Source organism: Pseudorca crassidens, chromosome X (genome assembly GCF_039906515.1).
Source record: "Pseudorca crassidens isolate mPseCra1 chromosome X, mPseCra1.hap1, whole genome shotgun sequence".
Classification (NCBI taxonomy): Eukaryota; Metazoa; Chordata; class Mammalia; order Artiodactyla; family Delphinidae; genus Pseudorca; species Pseudorca crassidens.
The window spans coordinates 115,296,552-115,316,405 of NC_090317.1; the positions used below are offsets into that span (position 1 = coordinate 115,296,552).

A 19,854-nucleotide genomic window follows, 5' to 3' on the forward strand; every position below is an offset into this window, starting at 1 on the left:
ATGATGTTCTCTATAAAGCTCAATGCTCTAGTGACTTTAAGGGCCAAAATGTATCCAAAATAATTGTGCTACTACTCAAGAGTAATGACCCACTAAGAACTCTACTTATCACTTTCTCTAGTAACTAAAATGTCTGTTAAATGAAATTATAGCTTACAAAATTAGCCATTACTTAACTCCAAATTGAGATAAAATTAACTTAAAACATTTTTTAAAGTCACAAAATTCTTAAAATGTTAAAACAAAAAAAAGCCACAAAATCCTTAAGCCCTGTATTAGTAAGAGAATTACTCAGACAAAAGCCTCTGAAACAAAGAGTAACACCTATGTAAGTTAAGAGGAGAACAAGAGTGGGAGAGGAGCAAAGATCACAGAGCTGGGTGAGGAGGGGGAGAAGAAAAGTGTTTCAGGCAGTTGAGCCACTTCTCAGAGGAGACTAAACTTAGGCCTCTTTGGCCTAGTAGAATTCGGGTAAATTAAAAGACTGAAGATCAAGGTAGAGTTAAAGACAAAACTCTACCCCTAAATTAAAGATGAAACTTTACCATCTAATACTTATATCATGCATATTTTGAATATTCAGAATACTGAAAATGAAAGACAGTTACAAATATATCACTAAGAAATATTAAAATTATAATTACAATGACCCACTTAAAAACACTGGGGGAAAGGGGAATAAACTGATAAGAAGGGGAGAACGAAAACAACATGATGGTCCCAAGTATTGCCCTCAATATATAGCCTCATCAAAGAAGAGCTTGAGTGTACCTTACTGTATGTAAGGTTTACCTCAATAAAAAGAAATAAAGCCAAAAAAAATAGAGTTTGAGATGCAAAACTCCCTCTGTTTAAACAATTGAATTGTTTCATCCAATCCCTGAAGATGATTTTTATTGGATTGGTTAATATACAGACTGTTCCAGCAAGTGAAGTTATCCAGTGATGTAACATTGCAATCTTCTTAAAACGTACCCGTGAGAATTCCAGCCACCTATACTGAAAGCGCCTGCTTAGGTTTGGAATTCTGGAATAAACCATCCTCCACACCAAATAGTTGGCAACAGTCCTGTTAACAGAAAGAGAAGCACATTTGTTGTGTTGAATTTGATATGTGATGCTCTGCAGAACACCCTGGGAAAATCTGTTGGCAAAGCTCCATGGAGGGACCTCTTGCTCATACAAAACTGCAGAACTTTCACTTGAGAAATGACATAAGATGATACAGTGTCAATAAGCTCAACCAAAATTGGCTTGCTTTTCACCACCTAATACAGATAGATGATATGAAAATTCCAGCCCCAGGCCTCAGCGTGAACATTTTGCTTTCCCACTCTGGACATGGAGTCCACTGTTACCCAGCCTTTCATGTCTAGAAATTGTCAAGAACTTCCAATTATTAAGTGACTTGATAAAATGAAGATGAATTCTTACCTTTTGGAAACAAAATGCAATATATCGGCTAATACCAATTATCTAGATATGCACCCTGGTTGCAAACCTACTAGATGTGGGAGTTTGGGCAACTCACTTAAGCTTGCTGATTTTATCTTTGCCATACAATGAGAATGATCCCTACCTTATAGGGCTACTGTGAAGTTAAAATAAGTAACAAAATGTTTGACAGAGTAAATTCTAGTTTCCATTGCTGTTCACTTCCAAACATATGAACAACCCCATACACTCATGTAATGTCCATAATACATATTTTTTAAAATCCGTTACATTTTCTTAAGTGTTGCTGTTTTTCTATAAGCAAAACATGCCCTGACCTTAGAAGGATGTGTGATCTGAGTTAATTTCTAACTCAATAGTGATGATGAATTTTTAATGACCCATCCCCTCCCAGCTGTGCCGTTACCATGGTGACCAATAACACACATTCCTGAGATGGCTCTCGGTCAGCCAGCCATGTGAGAGCAGTGTGACATGATGAAGGCAACTGGCCCGTCAAGAACAACCCACACTCTCATTTGCATGGCATCCTAACCCAGTGGACATGCACTCTTAGCAATTAAATTTATTTCAGCATACACACCCAAATATATGTATAGTCATTTTAATTTATATAGAGATATACTAATGGACTAACATATCAGGAATGTTTTTCACAAATATAGAAATAGACATTTTGAAAGATAAAATGAAATAAAGATATTTTCCAAAGTCCTTAGTTAATCCGTCAAACACTTTTAGTTAATTCTTCAAGACACATTATCCATACAGGATTAGGTTAATACAATGACAGTCAATGTAAATCAACATCTCATATGGTTGTCTTGACTATTTCAAAATATTTTGACCATATCCTTCCCAGATCTGGTTAGCACAGCATTGTTTTTTACCTTGTCAGCTGGCCAACCAAGATGGCGTAACTAGAGTGGGAGAAGGGCCACTTCTGCCATTTTTTTCCCATTTGCTTTGTGCTTATACTATTAGTAATAGCTTCAATTCCTGTTTCTCTACAAGAATTTTTTAAATCACTTGTCCATTTTGTGAGGATTAAACCAATAATAAAATTCATAAATCTACAGGTATATGTAAATGACCTGAGATTATTTTTAATATATGGAATAAAGACTAACCAGTGAAGGTAACACTGTCTTGCCTCATATGTGCCATGCAGATCAAATGAAGGGTCCATGGCCATCTATATAGCAAAACTCAATATAGCCTAGTTATTTTTTCAATGGAAAGAATAAAGATATATAGAAGTTCTAAAATTTTCTTCTCAGACCCAGTGGATCTTGTTGAGGTGTGCACACTTCCCCTCGGAGACCACCACTCTCATTAGCAAAATCTAGCCCTTGTCCATGCTCTTTTGAGGCACTATAATAAACATGTAGTTTTAGGTCATTCCTTTGGACGTTTTGAGTTCATATCCCTAATCCTGAGCAAGACAAGAAGTGCTCACTGAGCACCTACTGTTGTCCAAGTATCGTCCCAGATGCCATGAGGAATGTAAAGAAATAGGAACTCATCACCTACATTCAAGAGAACTTAAGAGTGTAGGTGGGGGACAGGGAACTTCAGATTTCAGCTTGTTCACGAAAAATGGGTTTTTTAATTGAATGGGATACACGGTAAGTACATAAGGAACCCTTCTTTCATTCACTCATTCAGCACATCCTGAGCACCCGATATGTACTAATAGTTCTAGGTGCTGGGGAGATGGACAGCTGAGAAGGCTGTACCCCTGATCTCCTGGGTCTTTTAGCCAAGCAGGGAACCAGGCAAGCACAGAAATAATGATCTGTCAGACCCCAGCACCCAAAAGTGCATGCCAGACACTGGGCTGGGGAGAGTGCACACCTCAACCTGAGGGATGCGAGTAGGCCTCGGGAGAGGGACAGGGCTTGGGCTATGAAGGCTTCAGGGTGTGAAGCAGGAACATGAACTCTGGACAGGCTGAATAATGCAGGAATAGCTTCTGTGTTGGAGGGGATGCTGAGCAGGGCCATCACTCACAGAGCTATAGGCAGAAAGGCCAGCTACAGCAGGGAACACACAGGCTGCAATTAGGGTCCGAAATCTAGATTGTTAAAGGGGCAGAGCCCAACCCTAACACAAGGTCTGTATGTTCTTCAACCTTAAAATACTGCTTTTGTGGTATGAGAGCTGTGCTGGCTCCATAGGTAGAGATTCAAAGGAGGTCCATGGCCAGCAGATATGCTTACGTGAATTCAAAAGCTATTCCCTCAAGGGGTCTGTGATGAGCCAGATCAATTGGGGAAGTTGTTAGGATGTGGCCTAATGCTGGCGGTAAAAGAGGCAGCATGATGCAAGTATGTTGGGGTTTTAGATTTTTCGGCGTTTCCTGCTCCCTCAAAATCACACCGCTTAAGGCATCCCATATTATCTATAACTCCCACAGCATTGCTATAGGAGAGATGTTATTGTACGCATTTTACATAAAAGGAAGCTTGACGCCTAGAACCATTAAGTAATGCCTCATGATCCCATAATCAGTCGGTCTCCAACTCAGTAGAATCACCTGGGGAGTTTTAAAAGTCCAGATGCCCAGGCCACACCAGACCAATTATAAATCAGTATCTCTAGGGTGAGACCCACCATAACTATTGTTTTTAAATCCCCCCCAGCTAAGTCCAATGTGCAACCAAGTTGGAGAATGGGTGTAATAAGCAGTGGAGGCTAGACCAGACCAAGGTGTATCTGACTCTTAAAGCCTCTGCGCTTTTCCCCATGCCACACAGTGAGGGATTAACACCTCTAGTTCCACAAAGATTTCCTGGCCAGTCACAGAGACCCCAAAACACTCCAACAACCACACTTCAAAGAAATCTGTGGGTATGAAGAAAGAACAGTGTGTGAGGCCTTCATAGGCAAGGCATGACCGAGACAATAGCACACAAAGACCTCTGAGAGCTAGAAGACGGAGCTGGGGAAGCTCGCACAGTGAGGCAATGGCGCTGATGAGCTGCTCCAGCGTGCTATAAATACACTGACAGAATGCTGGGGAGCACAGCCTTGGAGTGCTAATATTACCACGCCAGGAACAGATCTGACCATAATGACTAAATTACTGACACTTAATGCTCAGATGCATCAAAAAACAAAACAAAAATAAGACTCAGCAACAGTCCTTGAAAAATAACACATAATACCTTTTTTTTCAAAAAGCATTTTTAGCAGTATGGTAATTTCCCCAAATGGCAATAAATAAAGTAGAGGAAAGCAAAGCATCTCAGGAGAGAATCCACCACTAAGAGAGCAGCATGAAATCATTTCCCAAAGCCTCTGACTAGGAAGATTTTTTTTTAACATTTTCCTGCCCCTTGTTTGCAATTAGTGACAGCTTACATTTGTATTGCATTTAAGAGATCATAAAGACCTTTTTTGATCCTCATGACGATGCTATGGGGTGGTTATTATTATTGTTCCAATTTTCAGATAAATAAAACAAAGGTCAGAGGTCAAAGGACTTCTAAGTATGGGTCAATTCCAGGACTAACATTTGGGTCTTCAGATTCCACAGCTTGCATTTGCTCCTGAGTCAAACCACCTGAGGTAAGCCAAACAGGTACCTCTTGAAGGTTCTCAAAGCCAAAGAGACCTTCCTAAATCCTAGAGGCAGCCCAGAGGTATGCAGCTTCACCATCACCTGAGAACTTGTTAGAAAATTCCTGGACCTCCCCCAAGATCTACTGAATCAGAAACTGTTGCCTCTTTTTTTTTTTTTGGGGGGATGCACTGCACAGCATGTGGGATCTTAGTTCCCCGACCAGGGATCGAACCCATGCCCGCTGCAGTGGACGTGTGGAGTTTTAACCACTGGACCGCCAGGGAAGTCCAGAAACTGTTGCCTCGAAGGCAACATCCAAGTTAATGCTAGTCCCATCACCCAATATGCTCAACATCCCCCTTTTCTACTCTTCCCTACCTGGAAAATTCCTCCTTATCCTTTGGGGTTCTGCTCCTATGTCACCTCCTGCACAGTGGGCATTGGGCCATCTGGTTAACTTTTAGAAATTTTTAGGAAGTATCTTCTATGTGAAAAGTACCATGCTAGGCCTTGAAGTTACAAAAGCAATTACAGGAGTGCCCACCATCAGATGCTCACTGAGTCATGGAGGTGAGGGAGAGGAGCAAACCAGAAAATTAGGTAAGTTCTTTGATATTTTGCTCCTAGGCACGAAGCTAGACTATATTTCCCAGCTTCTCTTGCAGTTAAATGGGTCATGTGGCTGAGTTCTGGTCAATGGACTATGGCTTGAAGTGACGCATTCCACTTCTAGGCCTTCCCACAAAACCTCTTGTGCAATCCTCCACTCTCTTTCCCCATCCACTGGCTGAATGGAGAGGATTCCAAAAAGCCAGAGGAAGGCAGAACCACAAGATGGAAGGAGCCTGGGTTCCCAAGTCCCTACTTGGAGGAAAGCTGCCTTACAGGGACACCCATGTTGGACATTCCAGGAGCACAGAGCACATTTTCATTGTACAAGCCAGTAAGAGTTTAGAGGTGCTTATTACAGTGATTGGTATGTCCTGACTAATATAGTAACTAGGGAACCCAAGGGCACGTTTCCTTGACCACTCTTGTGCCACAACACAAGTGAGGATCAAAGATGATTAGCAGTCCAGAAACCTTACTGTGCCATGCAAATAAAGTGTTATCAAAATTCTCAAGAAGCATATAGTGTTTTGAAATCTCATAAACAAACACAGAATACAAGTTGTTTTTGAGGAACTGGTTGCTGAAGAGTAAACTATGTGACAGAGATTTGTTTTTTGTCTATTTAAAACTGAAGTTTCATAATATCTGCAGGTCATTTATGTTATGTACATAATGTCTGCAGTTCATTTTTCTATCTATATTTTCTTACACTATAGTTCACTATGTTTACATCTGTCTAAGTTATCATTTTGTCAAGAACCAGATTAATGTCTTCCTCCAATCATGGTCTTTCTTGGGCCCTTTGTCATGACAGGCCCTGCAATTCTAAAGTGTAATCACCACCAAAGAGATTATCTAATACAGTAAACCAAGGCCCAATCTATCCCCTGGTTGTAAATTATGCTTTTGTGGAAGTAAAATTAATACAATTTCCAAAAGTACCTACTAATTTACAACTGAAGATAACAGACACTAGAAGAAACCAACTCACTAGGTGCTGAAGGATGCACATACAGCATGGCAAACTCCATCTTTCAACAGAAATTACCTCCACCATTGAAAATGTGCTGAGTAACTCAACGGCATAGGAGTACAAAATCATTTGGGTCATATCTTATAGTATTACGGAGCTAGGAAGTACATATGAAAAAGTTTTCTAAAGCAGTGAGTCTCCCAAAAAACTAATCGTAAGATTCCTGGGATGCTTGTTAAAATACAGACTTCTGGGCCTCACCCCAGATCTACTGCATCAGCCTCTAAGGAGGAGGGCCCTTGGAATCTGTATTTTTACCAAGGGCCCAAGGTGATGCTGCTGGCATTACTGGTCCACAGACCACACTTGGAATAGCAAGGCTCTACCTTACAAAGAATCTGAAGTGAATTTATTATTTCTACTCTCCCTTTTCTGCATGTTTACTTTTTTGTATGCCTTCTTCAATGAACACATATTGTTTTTATCATAAGGAAACAGCATCTTAAAATGAACAGCTCTTCAAAAGTGTCTAAGTGTTTTCGTAGGTGGGGATGGATGCTAAATTTTATTCCTAGGACTTTTGCAGGTGCCTTTTTTCCAACACAACTCCTGGTAACATAGCCTTGTCTAAGTCCAAATAAGAAAGTATGATTTTTAATTATGGCCCGGCAATTAGCCTATTAAGCTGTCTTTGTCAACTATTTGACCTTCTTGCGCTTCATTTTCTGTAGTCAAATGTGAATGGCTTCATGAGGATGTAAAATTCTCTTTCCTGATCTAAAATATGACACAAGTGAACCCATCTATGAAACAGACTTACGACTGGTGGTTGCCAAGGGGAAGGAGGTTGGGAGAGGGCTGGAGGGGGAGGTTGGGGTCAGCAGATGTGAGCTTTTATATATGGAATGCATAAACAACAAGGGCCTACCGTACAGCACGGAGAACTATATTCAATATCCTGTGATAAACCATAATGGGAAAGAATATTAAAAATGTATATATATATATATATGTATAACTGAACCACTTTGCTGTACAGTAGTAATTAACACAACATTGTAAATCAACTATACTTCAATAAAAAAAATTCTCTTTCCTGGACATTTTTAGCATTTCCTTGTTTTGTAGTGCTAAAGGAACAAAGCAACAAATTCTAAAACATTCTTTAAGAAAAACCTGACAGTTCCTGAAGTTGTTTCATCAGTCCAATTTTTCTACAGTTCTCAGAGTGATCTTACGCCTTTTCAATACTGGTACTTTGGTTTATTGCCACAGAGTGACTTATTGACTTAAAAGAAACCAGAAAAAAACAGCAAAAGACCGAGAATGAACTGGGGAAAAACAAAGATGTTCATATAGAAAGCTCAGAAAATAACATCATTATATGACTAGTTCCCAAAACTAATAAACAATTTAGGCTTTCAGAGAGAAAATATGGAGAAAGACCAGAAATAAGGGGCAAAAACACTGCGTATTTGTTGTCATCATAGCAAATAAATTACACCAGATGATGGTTTCGGCCCATTTGTCACAAAGGGCACCATGACTTTCCCTAAGACTCTTTTGATGTAACTTTCTTTAAAAACAGTTTTCAAAGGACATGAGAGGGAAGACCTTATAATTTAAAAGGAAAAATAAAAGTCACAGTAAAATGCACAAAAAAGCTCTTACTTCTTCCTCTCAGAGCCTAATATCCTAAACAAATCCTTAAAGTACTGAGGGACACGGACCACCACATTCTCTGAGGGGCCGATGTCTTTCAGTTCGGGGTAGAGTCTGACATCAATGACCTTCTTGATGAAGCCCAGCCAGTCAAACTGAGGAGAGAGAGAAAAACAACATAGTGAGAGAACCCCTGGGGGGCAAGAATCAAGGAGAAAGGCAAATAGAGTCAGTTGAATGTAATCCATTGCTTGTGACTTCAGACCAAATAATTAAACATTCAACTGCTCAAATCTAGAAAATAAATTCCTGATCACTGCCACCCAGACCAGACCTACTGCCTGAATGGTAAATGGAATGTGTGCTCTGTACCGTCTGCATATGCACCACACGTGCGCGCGCACACGCCCCCAGTAATGCGCACACTCGCTCCCCTGGCCTCTCCAGCACTCTCCCTGCCTCCTCCACTCTCCCCCTCCCTCTCTTCCTTCCGCTCCCTTCTCTCCTAGGCTCTCCCTCCTTCCTTCTTGCACTCTCCCTCCCTCCTGCGCTAGCCCTCACCTCCCTTCTCCCTGCACTCTCCCCCACTCCCTACTCATTCACTCTCCTGTCCACACAGAGAGAGATGCCCCATTACATTTCTGCTCTTCCCTCTGGCATAGCCTTTCTTACACAGAGGGAAACAAGCAGCAACAAAAAGTAACATGTGTCCCCTCTTCACAGCATCACTATCTTGGCGTTCTTACCTGGCTACCCCAAAAGTCACCCCCAGTCTTCCCTTCTTTTCCTCCCTTGCCTGCCTCCACTATTGAAAAGGAAAACCAGTCACTCACTTGCCCAGCCTAGCCTGTAGGTGGGGATGGCCATGTGCCCCAATCCTACTTGATAAGAAATAAAGGGAAGACACCTGGAAAGGCTTTGGTTTTTCCTGGTAGAAGAGTTACACATGGCCCATACTGGTGCTTCCACCTTCTTCCTGCTCTGAAGGCAGATGTGACATATGCAGCTGTGGCAGCCACCTTACAACCTTGAGTCATCAAACATGAAGTCAAAAAGCCAACACACTAAGAAGAGTGGAGCGGAAAGAAAGAACTTGGATCTTTGATAACATTGTGCAACAGCTAAACCAACACCAACAGCCGCCTATGTCTAGACTTCTGTCATGTAAGAAAACGGGCTTGAAGTTTTTAAGCCACTCTTGGAAAAGTTTTCTATTCCCTATGGCAGAAAGCATCATGATGCACAGACAAGGGATATTTTATGTGATGACTGACAAAGATGATGATGAGCAAGAAGACCAATGGCAGGTTTCACGAGGCAAAATTTTACACACAGGTGAAACAGAATCGCTTGTCAAATGACCAGTTAAGATACAATTTCCTGGATCATTTTCACCAACCTGGGGAATCATAGCACTCAGTTGGGAAATGTTCATTTTGTTGTACATGGCCTCACTGGTTCGGTTTTCATGTGGAATCATTATCTATTGGAAAGAGACTTTGGTTATTTTTTTCAAATGAACCATTTCTTACTGCATGACTACTTTCTACATGTGCCAAAACATCTGCATAGTATCATAAACTTTTTCAAGATTTTGGTGTGGTGCCGAACCTGGGAGAGAAGAAAAAAAGATATCACTTCAGGCAAGATTAAGAAAATAAAAAGAAACTTTGCTGTCCTGCTCAGTGTGAAACACTGTCCTTGGTACAAAAATAACTACTCGAATCCCTCCCATCCCTATAACGCGGATGGACAAAACCTGTTACTGGCTCGGGCTTGACAGCCAAACTAAGGTTGAGCAATTGAGACAAACATCCCACCTTCACCTGTGGTGTCCAGGTAATGACCTCCATAGTGCATGGACTACAGGCCACCCCTTCATCCCTAGGGGAACATTCTCACTGAAGAGCACTAGACTATCTGGACACCACTGCCACCTGTGACCATTCTGTCAACAGCTCATTCCCTCACTTCCCCTCTTCCCTCTGGTTTCTCTGGCCTTGAGATTCCCCTGGCCCCAGTGCTAGGGGTAGGGGTTCAGTTATCACCCAGACATATTGCCAAGTCTGCATCTACAGCCCTGACTCTTCACACTCCTTCATTCCCAATACTTATGTTCTTGGCCATTTTGGCAACACCAAATCTAAGCTTCTAGCTTCTGCCATGTTTAGTCTGAGAAGAGCAACAACAATCATCTTCCTCAAGGGCCATCTTAATCACTCCCGTGGACAGGCAGTAGCTCCCCATGCCCCTGAGCACATCATGATTTTGCCTTAAGACCATCCATCATCTGATTCCCTTGCATTAAACTTGCCACCTTCCAACTCACACAGGACTCTCCTACCCTTGCACCCGTATCCATCAACACCACCCTCATGGTCTGAACCGTAATTCAACACTTTGCCTATGATTCGTTTTCTTTTTCAAGTCTTTCCAATTAAACTCCACTTGGGGGCTTCCCTAGTGGCGCACTGGTTAAGAATGCCAATGCAGGGGACACGGGTTCGAGCCCTGGTCCGGGAAGATCCCACATGCCACGGAGCAACTAAGCCTGTGTGCCACAACTACTGAGCCAGCGCTCTAGAGCCCACGAGCCACAACTACTGAGCCTGCACTCTAGAGCCCGTGAGCCACAACTACTGAGCCCACGAGCCACAACTACTGAAGCCCACATGTTGCATCCTCTGCAACAAGAGAAGCCACTGCAATGAGAAGCCCACGCACAACGAAGAGTAGTCCCCGCTCGCCTCAACTAGAGAAAGCCTGCGTGCAGCAATGAAGACCCAACACCGCCAAAAATAAATAAATAAATATTTTTTTTTTAAAAAAAAAAGCAAAAAAAACTCCACTTGGCTCTAATCCCAAGGGCCACGCCATCAACAAGACCTCCCCTTATGCACACATCCCTAGCTGGGAATGGCTGAATGCACACTTCCATGGCTGTGTTTACAAGAACTTTTTTTTTTGGCGGGGGGGCTTGACTACGTTGTCCTGTCTCCCCAGCTTTAGAAGTTTCCCTAGGATGACATGCCCCACTAATTTTTGAAGGTCCCTAGTGACCTGAGATGTAAGAGACATATGTAAGCATTGCCAGCTGGCCAAAAACCCACACACCATGGATTTGTCAAGACAAAATCACAGAAGGCTGAGTGGCAGACATCTACCCCTCTTTTCTAAATGCTTCGGTGTCCTCAGCTTCTCTCTCCTCACACTCCACAGGAGAGACTTCCTATAACTCACAAGCACTCTCCTGGCTCTATTGATTAATAAATCATTGCCTCAGAGAATGTTCACACTCCTCCTCCCTCTACTCAGTCTTGCAGGTCCAGGCTGCAGCCCTTTGACTTCAGAGCTGTTTTCAGCTCTCTGCCAGCTACTCTCCCACCCCATGGATTTGTCACTTCATTTAACCTCTTGATAATTCCCAGTCTTGCCTCAGCCCAGCTGTTTTTAGTTCCCTTTTTGGTCCAGATCGCTGGCTCAAGGCAAGGCCTTTCCCGCTGTATCAGAGCTTCGGTCCAAATTAGATTGCTGGGTCTCCTATTTGCCTGGGAAGGGAATCCAGATGGCCTCTAGACTGGTTCAGAGGCACAGTCTTTGACTCCAGAACATCTGCAGCAGTCTTTGCGCTCTTCAAAGGTGACATGCAGGGATGAACTTTTTGCTCTGCAACTAGGGGTCTACAGAAAGATACACAAGTACACCACGGCAGCCAAGAGGCCAATTCCTCCTGACCCTATCAGCCTACTCCTCACTTCAACACCCCACCGCACCTCGCCAAACACAAAACCAAGCAACACTTGGACTCCCATGCACTTCAGGATTTTTACCAACTTCTGTTATAGAAGACTACCAACCTATATGCAACCACTTCTTAACAAAAGTATCATTTTTTTCACTACAGTGTATCTCCACAAGCAAATTTCACCATATTTGTTCCCTCCGGTCCTGGGAATGTATAGAGATTTTATTCTTTGTTCTTCTAGAAAAGTTATTCTTTGAACAAAGCTAACCATTTAGGATTTCTGATTATTCTCCCTCAAGTTTGTTCTTGTACCTTTTTGCCTCCACCATGAGCCTGGAAAAATTTAAAAGGTGACTTACACAGAACACAGCATATGACACAATGACATTCATTAGAGTGGGGCAAGAAAAGAATGAAAACCAGGGGTAGGTACAAAGTAGCACTACAAAGGAAGCTAATAAATGCTTACCAGCCTGCCCTATACACTTTCTACATCAAATTATGTGTCCAGTATGGGTGGATAGACTTCCCAAAGCCCCTATCTTAGATCAGATTGACTTCTGAGTAGGAATGGTGTAAAGAGTAGACTAGACTAAAAATAACGTTCCACTCAAGCCAAATCAATAACGATTTATCAAATATATATTCTTCAGTTGAGGCCAAACAGGAGTTCCTCTAGGAAAACATAGAGCCTCTCCCTGCTGCTATTCTTTGGCCACAGCTGAGCAGCATGTGGACACTGAATGGGCTTCAAGCAGAGAGGTAGAAGGAATGAAGAGCTCTTCTTTCTGTCACGGTTTTTCTTCCTGTTACTTCCCAAAGGGGGATGCTATAGGTTCTACCTTGAACCCAAAGAACAATGCCACAGAATGATTTTTTAAAATATATTTTCATTCAAGATATATTGCCTTTAAAATAAAGAGAAGAAAAAAAAACAGATTTTAGATTAAGATTTACCTCAGCTATCTTAATTTCCAACCTAAGCACCGACTTCATGTCATGCTCTGCTCGGGAGCTATTAGCTCCCAAAAGCACGGCAGTATCCACCATGAACTTGTAAAGGGCGTCCCGATACTGTAAGAGATAAAGAAGCAAGTGACCATGACATCAGCCTATTAGGAAGTATGTTTCAGGGACACGGAAGAGCAGAAACAGCAAGTGGAAATAAATGCCCTTCATTTTTACTCTGTACTCGAAGTATGGTACAGGCATCATGCAATACCAACCACCCACCTTCCACCTTGGGACAAAGAAGAATGATGGCTACTTGGGTACTGTTTCCATGAGACAGAAATGTCTGGCCACCAAGGATCAAGAGAATTAGTTTGCTGGCAACTAGCGATATTATGGATACATGAAACATCTACAAATGAGCCCAGAACAGAAAGTTAAAGGTCAGACTCCTCTTTTCAGGCAAGTGACACTTTAATAAAATAATGGGAAAGAACTGTCGCTAAAAGCAGGAGGCATGATCCATGAAGACTAATGGGAACTGTGATTTATTCTCTTCCAGCTCAATTTACCCACCTCCACACTAAAAACAAAAGACCAGTGATCGAAGCCCTATGTCTTTTCAGTTTTGTATGGTTTTTACAGAGTTCTCCTCACTAGCCCAGGGAAGAAAGAAGGGAAAGAAGAGAAGAATGATGAAAAGAAACCTAGCAAATATAGAATTTCCTCCCTGCATGTTCATAAACCCATTTTCAGGCTATTCACATACTATTGGAGAGGGGGACCTTACTTTGTGGGAACTAAGGAATTTTGTTGGGGGGTCACCTCTCCTTCCAGATATATTTGTGAGAACTCAATACACTGGGTATTAAACTGTTTCACAGTTATGCTATGGGAATAAGATTTCCTAATGTAACCTTGATTTTGCATAGCAAATGATGTTTATGATCTCGAGACCTGCATGGTGCTTAGCATATAGCAGGCCCTTAATAATTATTTGTTGAATCAGTAAGCAAGATTCACAAATAGTCTTAGAAATGTTTTGCAAATCTCAGTTCAATTCCAAAAATATTTATTCAATCAATACATATGCACGATATCTTGCTAGGCCTTCTGTGCACATGGGAGGTACAGATGAAAAATTAAATAATACTTGAGTCTGGTTCTCAGTGTGACCCTGTGAGGGAGATAAACACATCATTACTAACTGTAATACTAGCAAGACCAAAATGAGGTCCTTAATAAAGCTGCTAAGTGCTTAGAAACTCAAGAACTGGAAAATTCCAGCCTCAAGAAACCGGGGACATAGCAGTTAAAGGAGACTGGTTCAGAAGCGCTGAGGAGTCCTCCTGTGAGGTGTGCAAGCTGCTTTGTTGGGGGAAGAATAAAAATAGGTGAGACAGGGCTTCCCTGGTGGCGCAGTGGTTGAGAGTCCGCCTGCCGATGCAGGGGACACGGGTTTGTGCCCCGGTCTGGGAAGATCCCACATGCCACGGAGCGGCTGGGCCCGTGAGCCATGGCCACTGAGCCTGCGCTTCCGGAGCCTGTGCTCCGCAACGGGAGAGGCCACAACAGTGAGAGGCCCGCATACCAAAAAAAAAAAAAAAAAAAAAAATAGGTGAGACAGCAAAGGTGGTTTGGGACCAGGTCATGAAGAGGCCTTGAACTCCCTCCCTCTACAGAATTTAGAGTCTAGCTTGTGAGCAAAAGCACTCTGGGAGCTGTACTTTGAGAAGAGAACTTGTCAAGTGGTGGTGCTAAGGAGGCAATGGAATGAGGGGAGGAGGGAACAGCTAAAAGGAGACTTAACAGGGGTCTGCCCTAGGGCAGTAAGGACAGAAAGGAGGGACTAGGTGGAAGAGATACTTTGAAGGCAGAGTCTACAGGACTGACTGGTTACAGGACAGGGATAAGATTTCAAGCATGGCTGCTTGTAGGGTGGTGACCCCAGCAGAAACAGAGGTTCCCCAGATTGGCAAAAGTTCATTCTGTCCACTTTCAAGAAGGAAAACTCGCCAACCTTCTTCCATGAGTGTCCTCAGCCAGAAAGGTGCCTAGGATCTCGGCTAGCTTCCTGCCCTCCAGAGCCTCCTAGATATAGGCTTTCCTATCAGCAAAGGAGCAGGCACTTCCACTGTGAGCCAGCACTTCCCTGTCGAAGTTCCTGCATTCTCAGGCTAGGCCAGAAACCCGAGCACTCCCTGGTCAAGGTTCCCCTGGGTCTGAGGCTCCTCTGGAAGCTCAACAGAGGTTCCAAAATGAATTGAAAGTGTTAGGAATGAACCAGCTCTAATCCAACCTCCAGGAAACTCCTAGGTCTCCAAGCCAACCCAAGAAGTCGGACCAGATTTATCCCATCTGGTTCTCATTAACCTTAAATTAACCTGGGGCACCAGTTAAAAAAAGATTCCTGGGCCTCACTTCAAGTCTACTAAATCGGACTTTCCATTGCTGAGGCCCAAGAATGGACATTTACTAGAAGCTTCCCAGGTGGTTCTTAGCAGTACAATTTGGGAACCACTGGTCGACTGGGTGTCCACGCCCATGCTGCTGCAATATACTGTGAGCTCTCTGCACTTCTGAGGAATGGCTGCAAGCTCATTCTTTGGTTACTCAATTTGGGTTTGCTGTCTTCCCAGCTTGATCATGAGGGCACTGAGCACAGGGACTCATACAGCCTTCATTTTCAGACTTCCAGAAAACAGAGAGTGTCATTTATCTGCCGAAATGAAAGGCCTTTGCTTCCTACATTGGGAATATGGTCATCAAACACCCACACTGCTCAATTCTAGTAAAGAGTTGGGAATGTGAGAACAATTTATGAACCCAAAAATGCCTGACAAGATACAGAGTTGAATGAGTAAAACTTACAGACTTGGCTTCTGTGCTATTATCAAGGTAGTCTTCCCTCACGGCTAGGGAGAGCGCTGCTTGGTCCAGCTGTTGAAACAAAAAACAAAGCATTTGCTTGCACTGTAAATTCTTAGGTACCATGTTATTAACAAGAGTCATGAGATCTGCATACCAGCCATATTTAGAGCATGTGTTACCGTTACAAAAACAAATCAATGCAATCAGAGCTACATGCAAGTAGGCACTTCAGCAATGACTGTTATACAGTATCAGAGACCTGCCCCTCCTCCCCTGATTCATGGTTTCTAATCCTTTTGAGTTTCTAACCATACTGAATAGCATCAAAGCTATAATATTTGAGTTGGAAAAGGTCTTAGAGATTATCTGACTTTCCCCCTTATTTGGTGGGTGGAGAAACGAAATCCAAAGAAGTCATGTGACTTCCCCAAGGTAACACAGTTGGGCAGAGCTCAGAGGAGAATCATTGTCTTCCATCACCAGATCCACTATTCTTCTCACTGCAGTATTTTGCAAAATGCCAATCTACATCAAGCTGATTAACCAGACTGTGCACCTCCCTCTCCCTAAAATACTGTATTGCACCATTTTGGGGGGGAAAGGAATCAATAATAATTTTGTTTTGAGAAATCTTTGCAAACTTTAGAACCCTCTCTGGAAAGTTTAAGATAGGTAATAAAAATACAAACAATAATCAGACAACTATATATCTAGAATTATTATTATAGAAAAGTATAGCATAATTTCTTGAATTAAAACTTGCAGCACTGGGACTTTGCTGGTGGTCCAGTGGTAAAGAATTCGCCTTCCAATGCAGGGGACGTGGGTTCGATCCCTGGTCAGGGGACTAAGATCCCACATGCTGCGGGGCAGCTAAGCCCATGCACCACAACTACTGAGCTCGCACGCCTCAACGAGAGAGCCCGCGTGCTGCAACTACAGAGCCCAAGTGCCCTGGAGCCTGAGCGCCACAACTAGAGAGAGAAAACCCGCATGCCACAACAAGAGAAGCCCTCACCACAACAAAAGATCCCGCATGCCGCAACAAAAGATCCCGCATGCCGCAACAAAGATCCTGCATGCCACAACTAAGACCTGATACAGCCAAAAAATTAAAGAAAATAAATATTTTTAAAAATTAAAAAAAACTTTCAGCACCTTAAAGGCGATCAAAGGGAAGAATACAGTCTTTTCAGAAAATGAGCTACAACAATCAGACATCCATCTGCCAAAAAAAATGAATCTCAACCCACACCTCACAACTTGTACAAAAATTAATTCAAAATGGATCATAGACCTCCATGTAAAAACTAACACTATAAAACTTCTAGGAGAAAACAGGGGAAAATCTTTGACCTGGGGTTAGACAAAGAGTTCTTAGACACCAAAAGCAGATCCATAAAAGAAAAAATAAATTGGACTTCATCATCATTAAATATTTTTGCTCTGTGAAAGACATTGTTAAGAGAATGAAAAAGACAAGCTACAGACAGGGAGAAACATTTGAAAATCACATATATGACAAAGGACTTGTATCCAGCATATATAAAGAGTCCTCACAACTCAATAAGAAAACAAACAACCCAATTTAAAACTGGACAAAAGATCTGAACAAACACTTCACCAAAAAAAACATTCAAACGGAAAATAAATTAATGAAAAGATGCTGAACATCACTAGTCATTAGCAAAATGTAAACTAAACCCACAATGGAACACCACTATACATGTACTAGGATGGCAAAAAAAACAAAAACAAAAAAAACTTATAATGCCAAGTGCTGGTGAGGATGTAGAAAAACTAGATCATTCACACACTGTTGTTGGGAATGCAACATGCCAGAGCCACTTTGGAAATTGGTTTGACGGTTTCTCGTAAAATTGAACATACACCTACATGTGACCGAGCAATCTCACTTCCTAGCTATTTACCCAAGAGAAATGAAACTTACGCTCATGCAAAAACCTGCATGTAACTTTATTCATTATTGCCCCAAACTAGAAACAACCCAAATGTTCTTCAACTGGCAAATGGATAAACTGTGATACACAATGGACTACTACTCACTCATAAAAAGGAATGAACTACTGATACATGCAACAGCATGGGCAAATTTTAATCACATTCCAAAAGAGGCAAAACTGTAGGGATGGAGAACAGGGTTTGGGGATGGGGAGAGTGGATGACTACAAAGGGGCAACATGAGGTAAATTTTGAGGGAGCGATGGGACTATTCTCTTTCCTATGGTGGTGATTACATGACTCCATGCATTTGTAAAAACTTACAGACTTGTGCTTCACAAAAAGTGAATTTTAAAAAAAGTGAATTTAACTGTATATAAATTTTTAAATAAAAAATGTTTACGTCCCAGAGCCTTCTCTAAATCTACGGTTGTTCTTTCTGTTTTCTTGAGTATCAGCAACTGCCCAAAAACTGAATAAAACTGAATGCAACAGCAGATTTTCTACCTTAAATCTTATTCACACATTTAAAAAGTTAAGTAAGTTGGGGGAAAAAGATGTTTTCATAACATCCATCTTGCCTGGGTGTATTGCTAAAAACCTCAAATTACTGTGTTCAATCTTCTTCGCTAATTGGCCCTAAACAACCAAATCACAAGCCAGCCTGGCTTCATCCTATTCCAATTCCCAATATACCACCATTTCTTCCAAAAATTAAGTAAGCCAGGAACATGAAACATAATATTATGATTAAGATGATTTGGGTTTCAACTAGATTTAGACCACTTGGAGAATTTTTTGAGCTTCAGTCTCAAAGGAAAGGAAACTGTGTAGACAATATCAAGAAAGCCAAAGCTTCCCTCTGATGAAATGAAGTTAAATCCACTTATTGTAAAAGTTTAGATGATTCAAGTGAAGTTACCAGACCTGTTTTAAACTTTCAGATTGCTACAGTTTCTAGGGAACATCTTAAATACAGCAAACAGATTGAATAAGGTCAGTCAACTAAATCTCATTAGAACCAGATAAACTCTTGAGGCAAAAGACTTTCTCAAGAGGCCAATATTAGGACACTATGTTGTCTGAGGTTTTTCAATCCTTGCATTTATAACTGATCTTAATATTGCAAGTAGAAAGTATAATATATATTTAGGAACTCTAACACATTGAACAGAAATACGAATTTTTTCTCTGACTGCAATACACCACAGGTTAGGAAACAAAACAGTAATACAAAAAGAAACATCTCACACAGTATGATGCAGGAAAAGGACAAAAAAGTTAGAAACAACTTCATTTCCAAGACAGTCTCTCCTTATCATCCTTACGGATTTTGCTAAGAGTCACACAAATGCAGGCACTGGGTGACGATCACTTCAAGTCACTGTTCTGGTAACATATACTGAGACAACCCTGGCATTCCGAACACTCTTTCAGGACCACGTATATTCAAAAGTCTTTTATTGTCCTTTAAATCCTCATTCTTGGTATCTCCTTACACAAAAAAAACGAAACACATGTAGTGAGATATGATGGGAGGCATTAATCTGTCATTTCCTGTATTTGTGTATTTCCTTTCTCCCATTTAAGTCTGTGGCAAATCCTGTGCCATCTTGCCACAGGGGAACTTTACAGAGGACCACTGTGTGGGTTTGAGCAACCCCTGCTTGCCAAACTGCATTTCTTGGCATGGGAATACATGTGCCCATTGGAAAGGCACCCAAAGGCACCGCCTGCTCACCTAGCAGTGTGCCTACAGAGCTGTGCCTTCCCAAAGGAGTCATTTTTCTTATCCCCATGGGTTTGTGGGATTACAAAACCCAAGAACATTGAGGAAAATAGAATGTGATGGAAAAGGAAGTCTAAATACACTGAGGGAGAAGGGTTTGGGGGTAAGAGAGAGTTCTCCCAGAGCAAAAACAGGATCTAGGCAGCCAAAGAAGTCAAAGTTTCTCACGAGCAGAAGGACTCATCAATGCCCCTAGAAATGGCAGGATTTGAGAGGGAGTTGGGAGGCCCAAGGCCCCAGCAGCGGAGAGGAACACTTGAAGTGGC

General features: G+C 41.9%; 1 protein-coding gene across 1 annotated transcript in view; it reads right to left on the minus strand.

The window, feature by feature from the left end:
* Positions 1-19,854, minus strand: part of PHEX (phosphate regulating endopeptidase X-linked) — a 204,981-nt gene that overhangs the window by 139,753 nt on the left and 45,374 nt on the right. Inside the window, exons 6-10 of the mRNA XM_067722956.1 lie at positions 15,838-15,906; positions 12,973-13,089; positions 9,670-9,753; positions 8,280-8,425; positions 976-1,069 (exon numbers count right to left, since the gene is read on the minus strand). Of these exons, the coding sequence (XP_067579057.1) occupies positions 976-1,069; positions 8,280-8,425; positions 9,670-9,753; positions 12,973-13,089; positions 15,838-15,906 (510 nt within the window). The remainder of the gene's footprint in view (positions 1-975; positions 1,070-8,279; positions 8,426-9,669; positions 9,754-12,972; positions 13,090-15,837; positions 15,907-19,854) is intronic.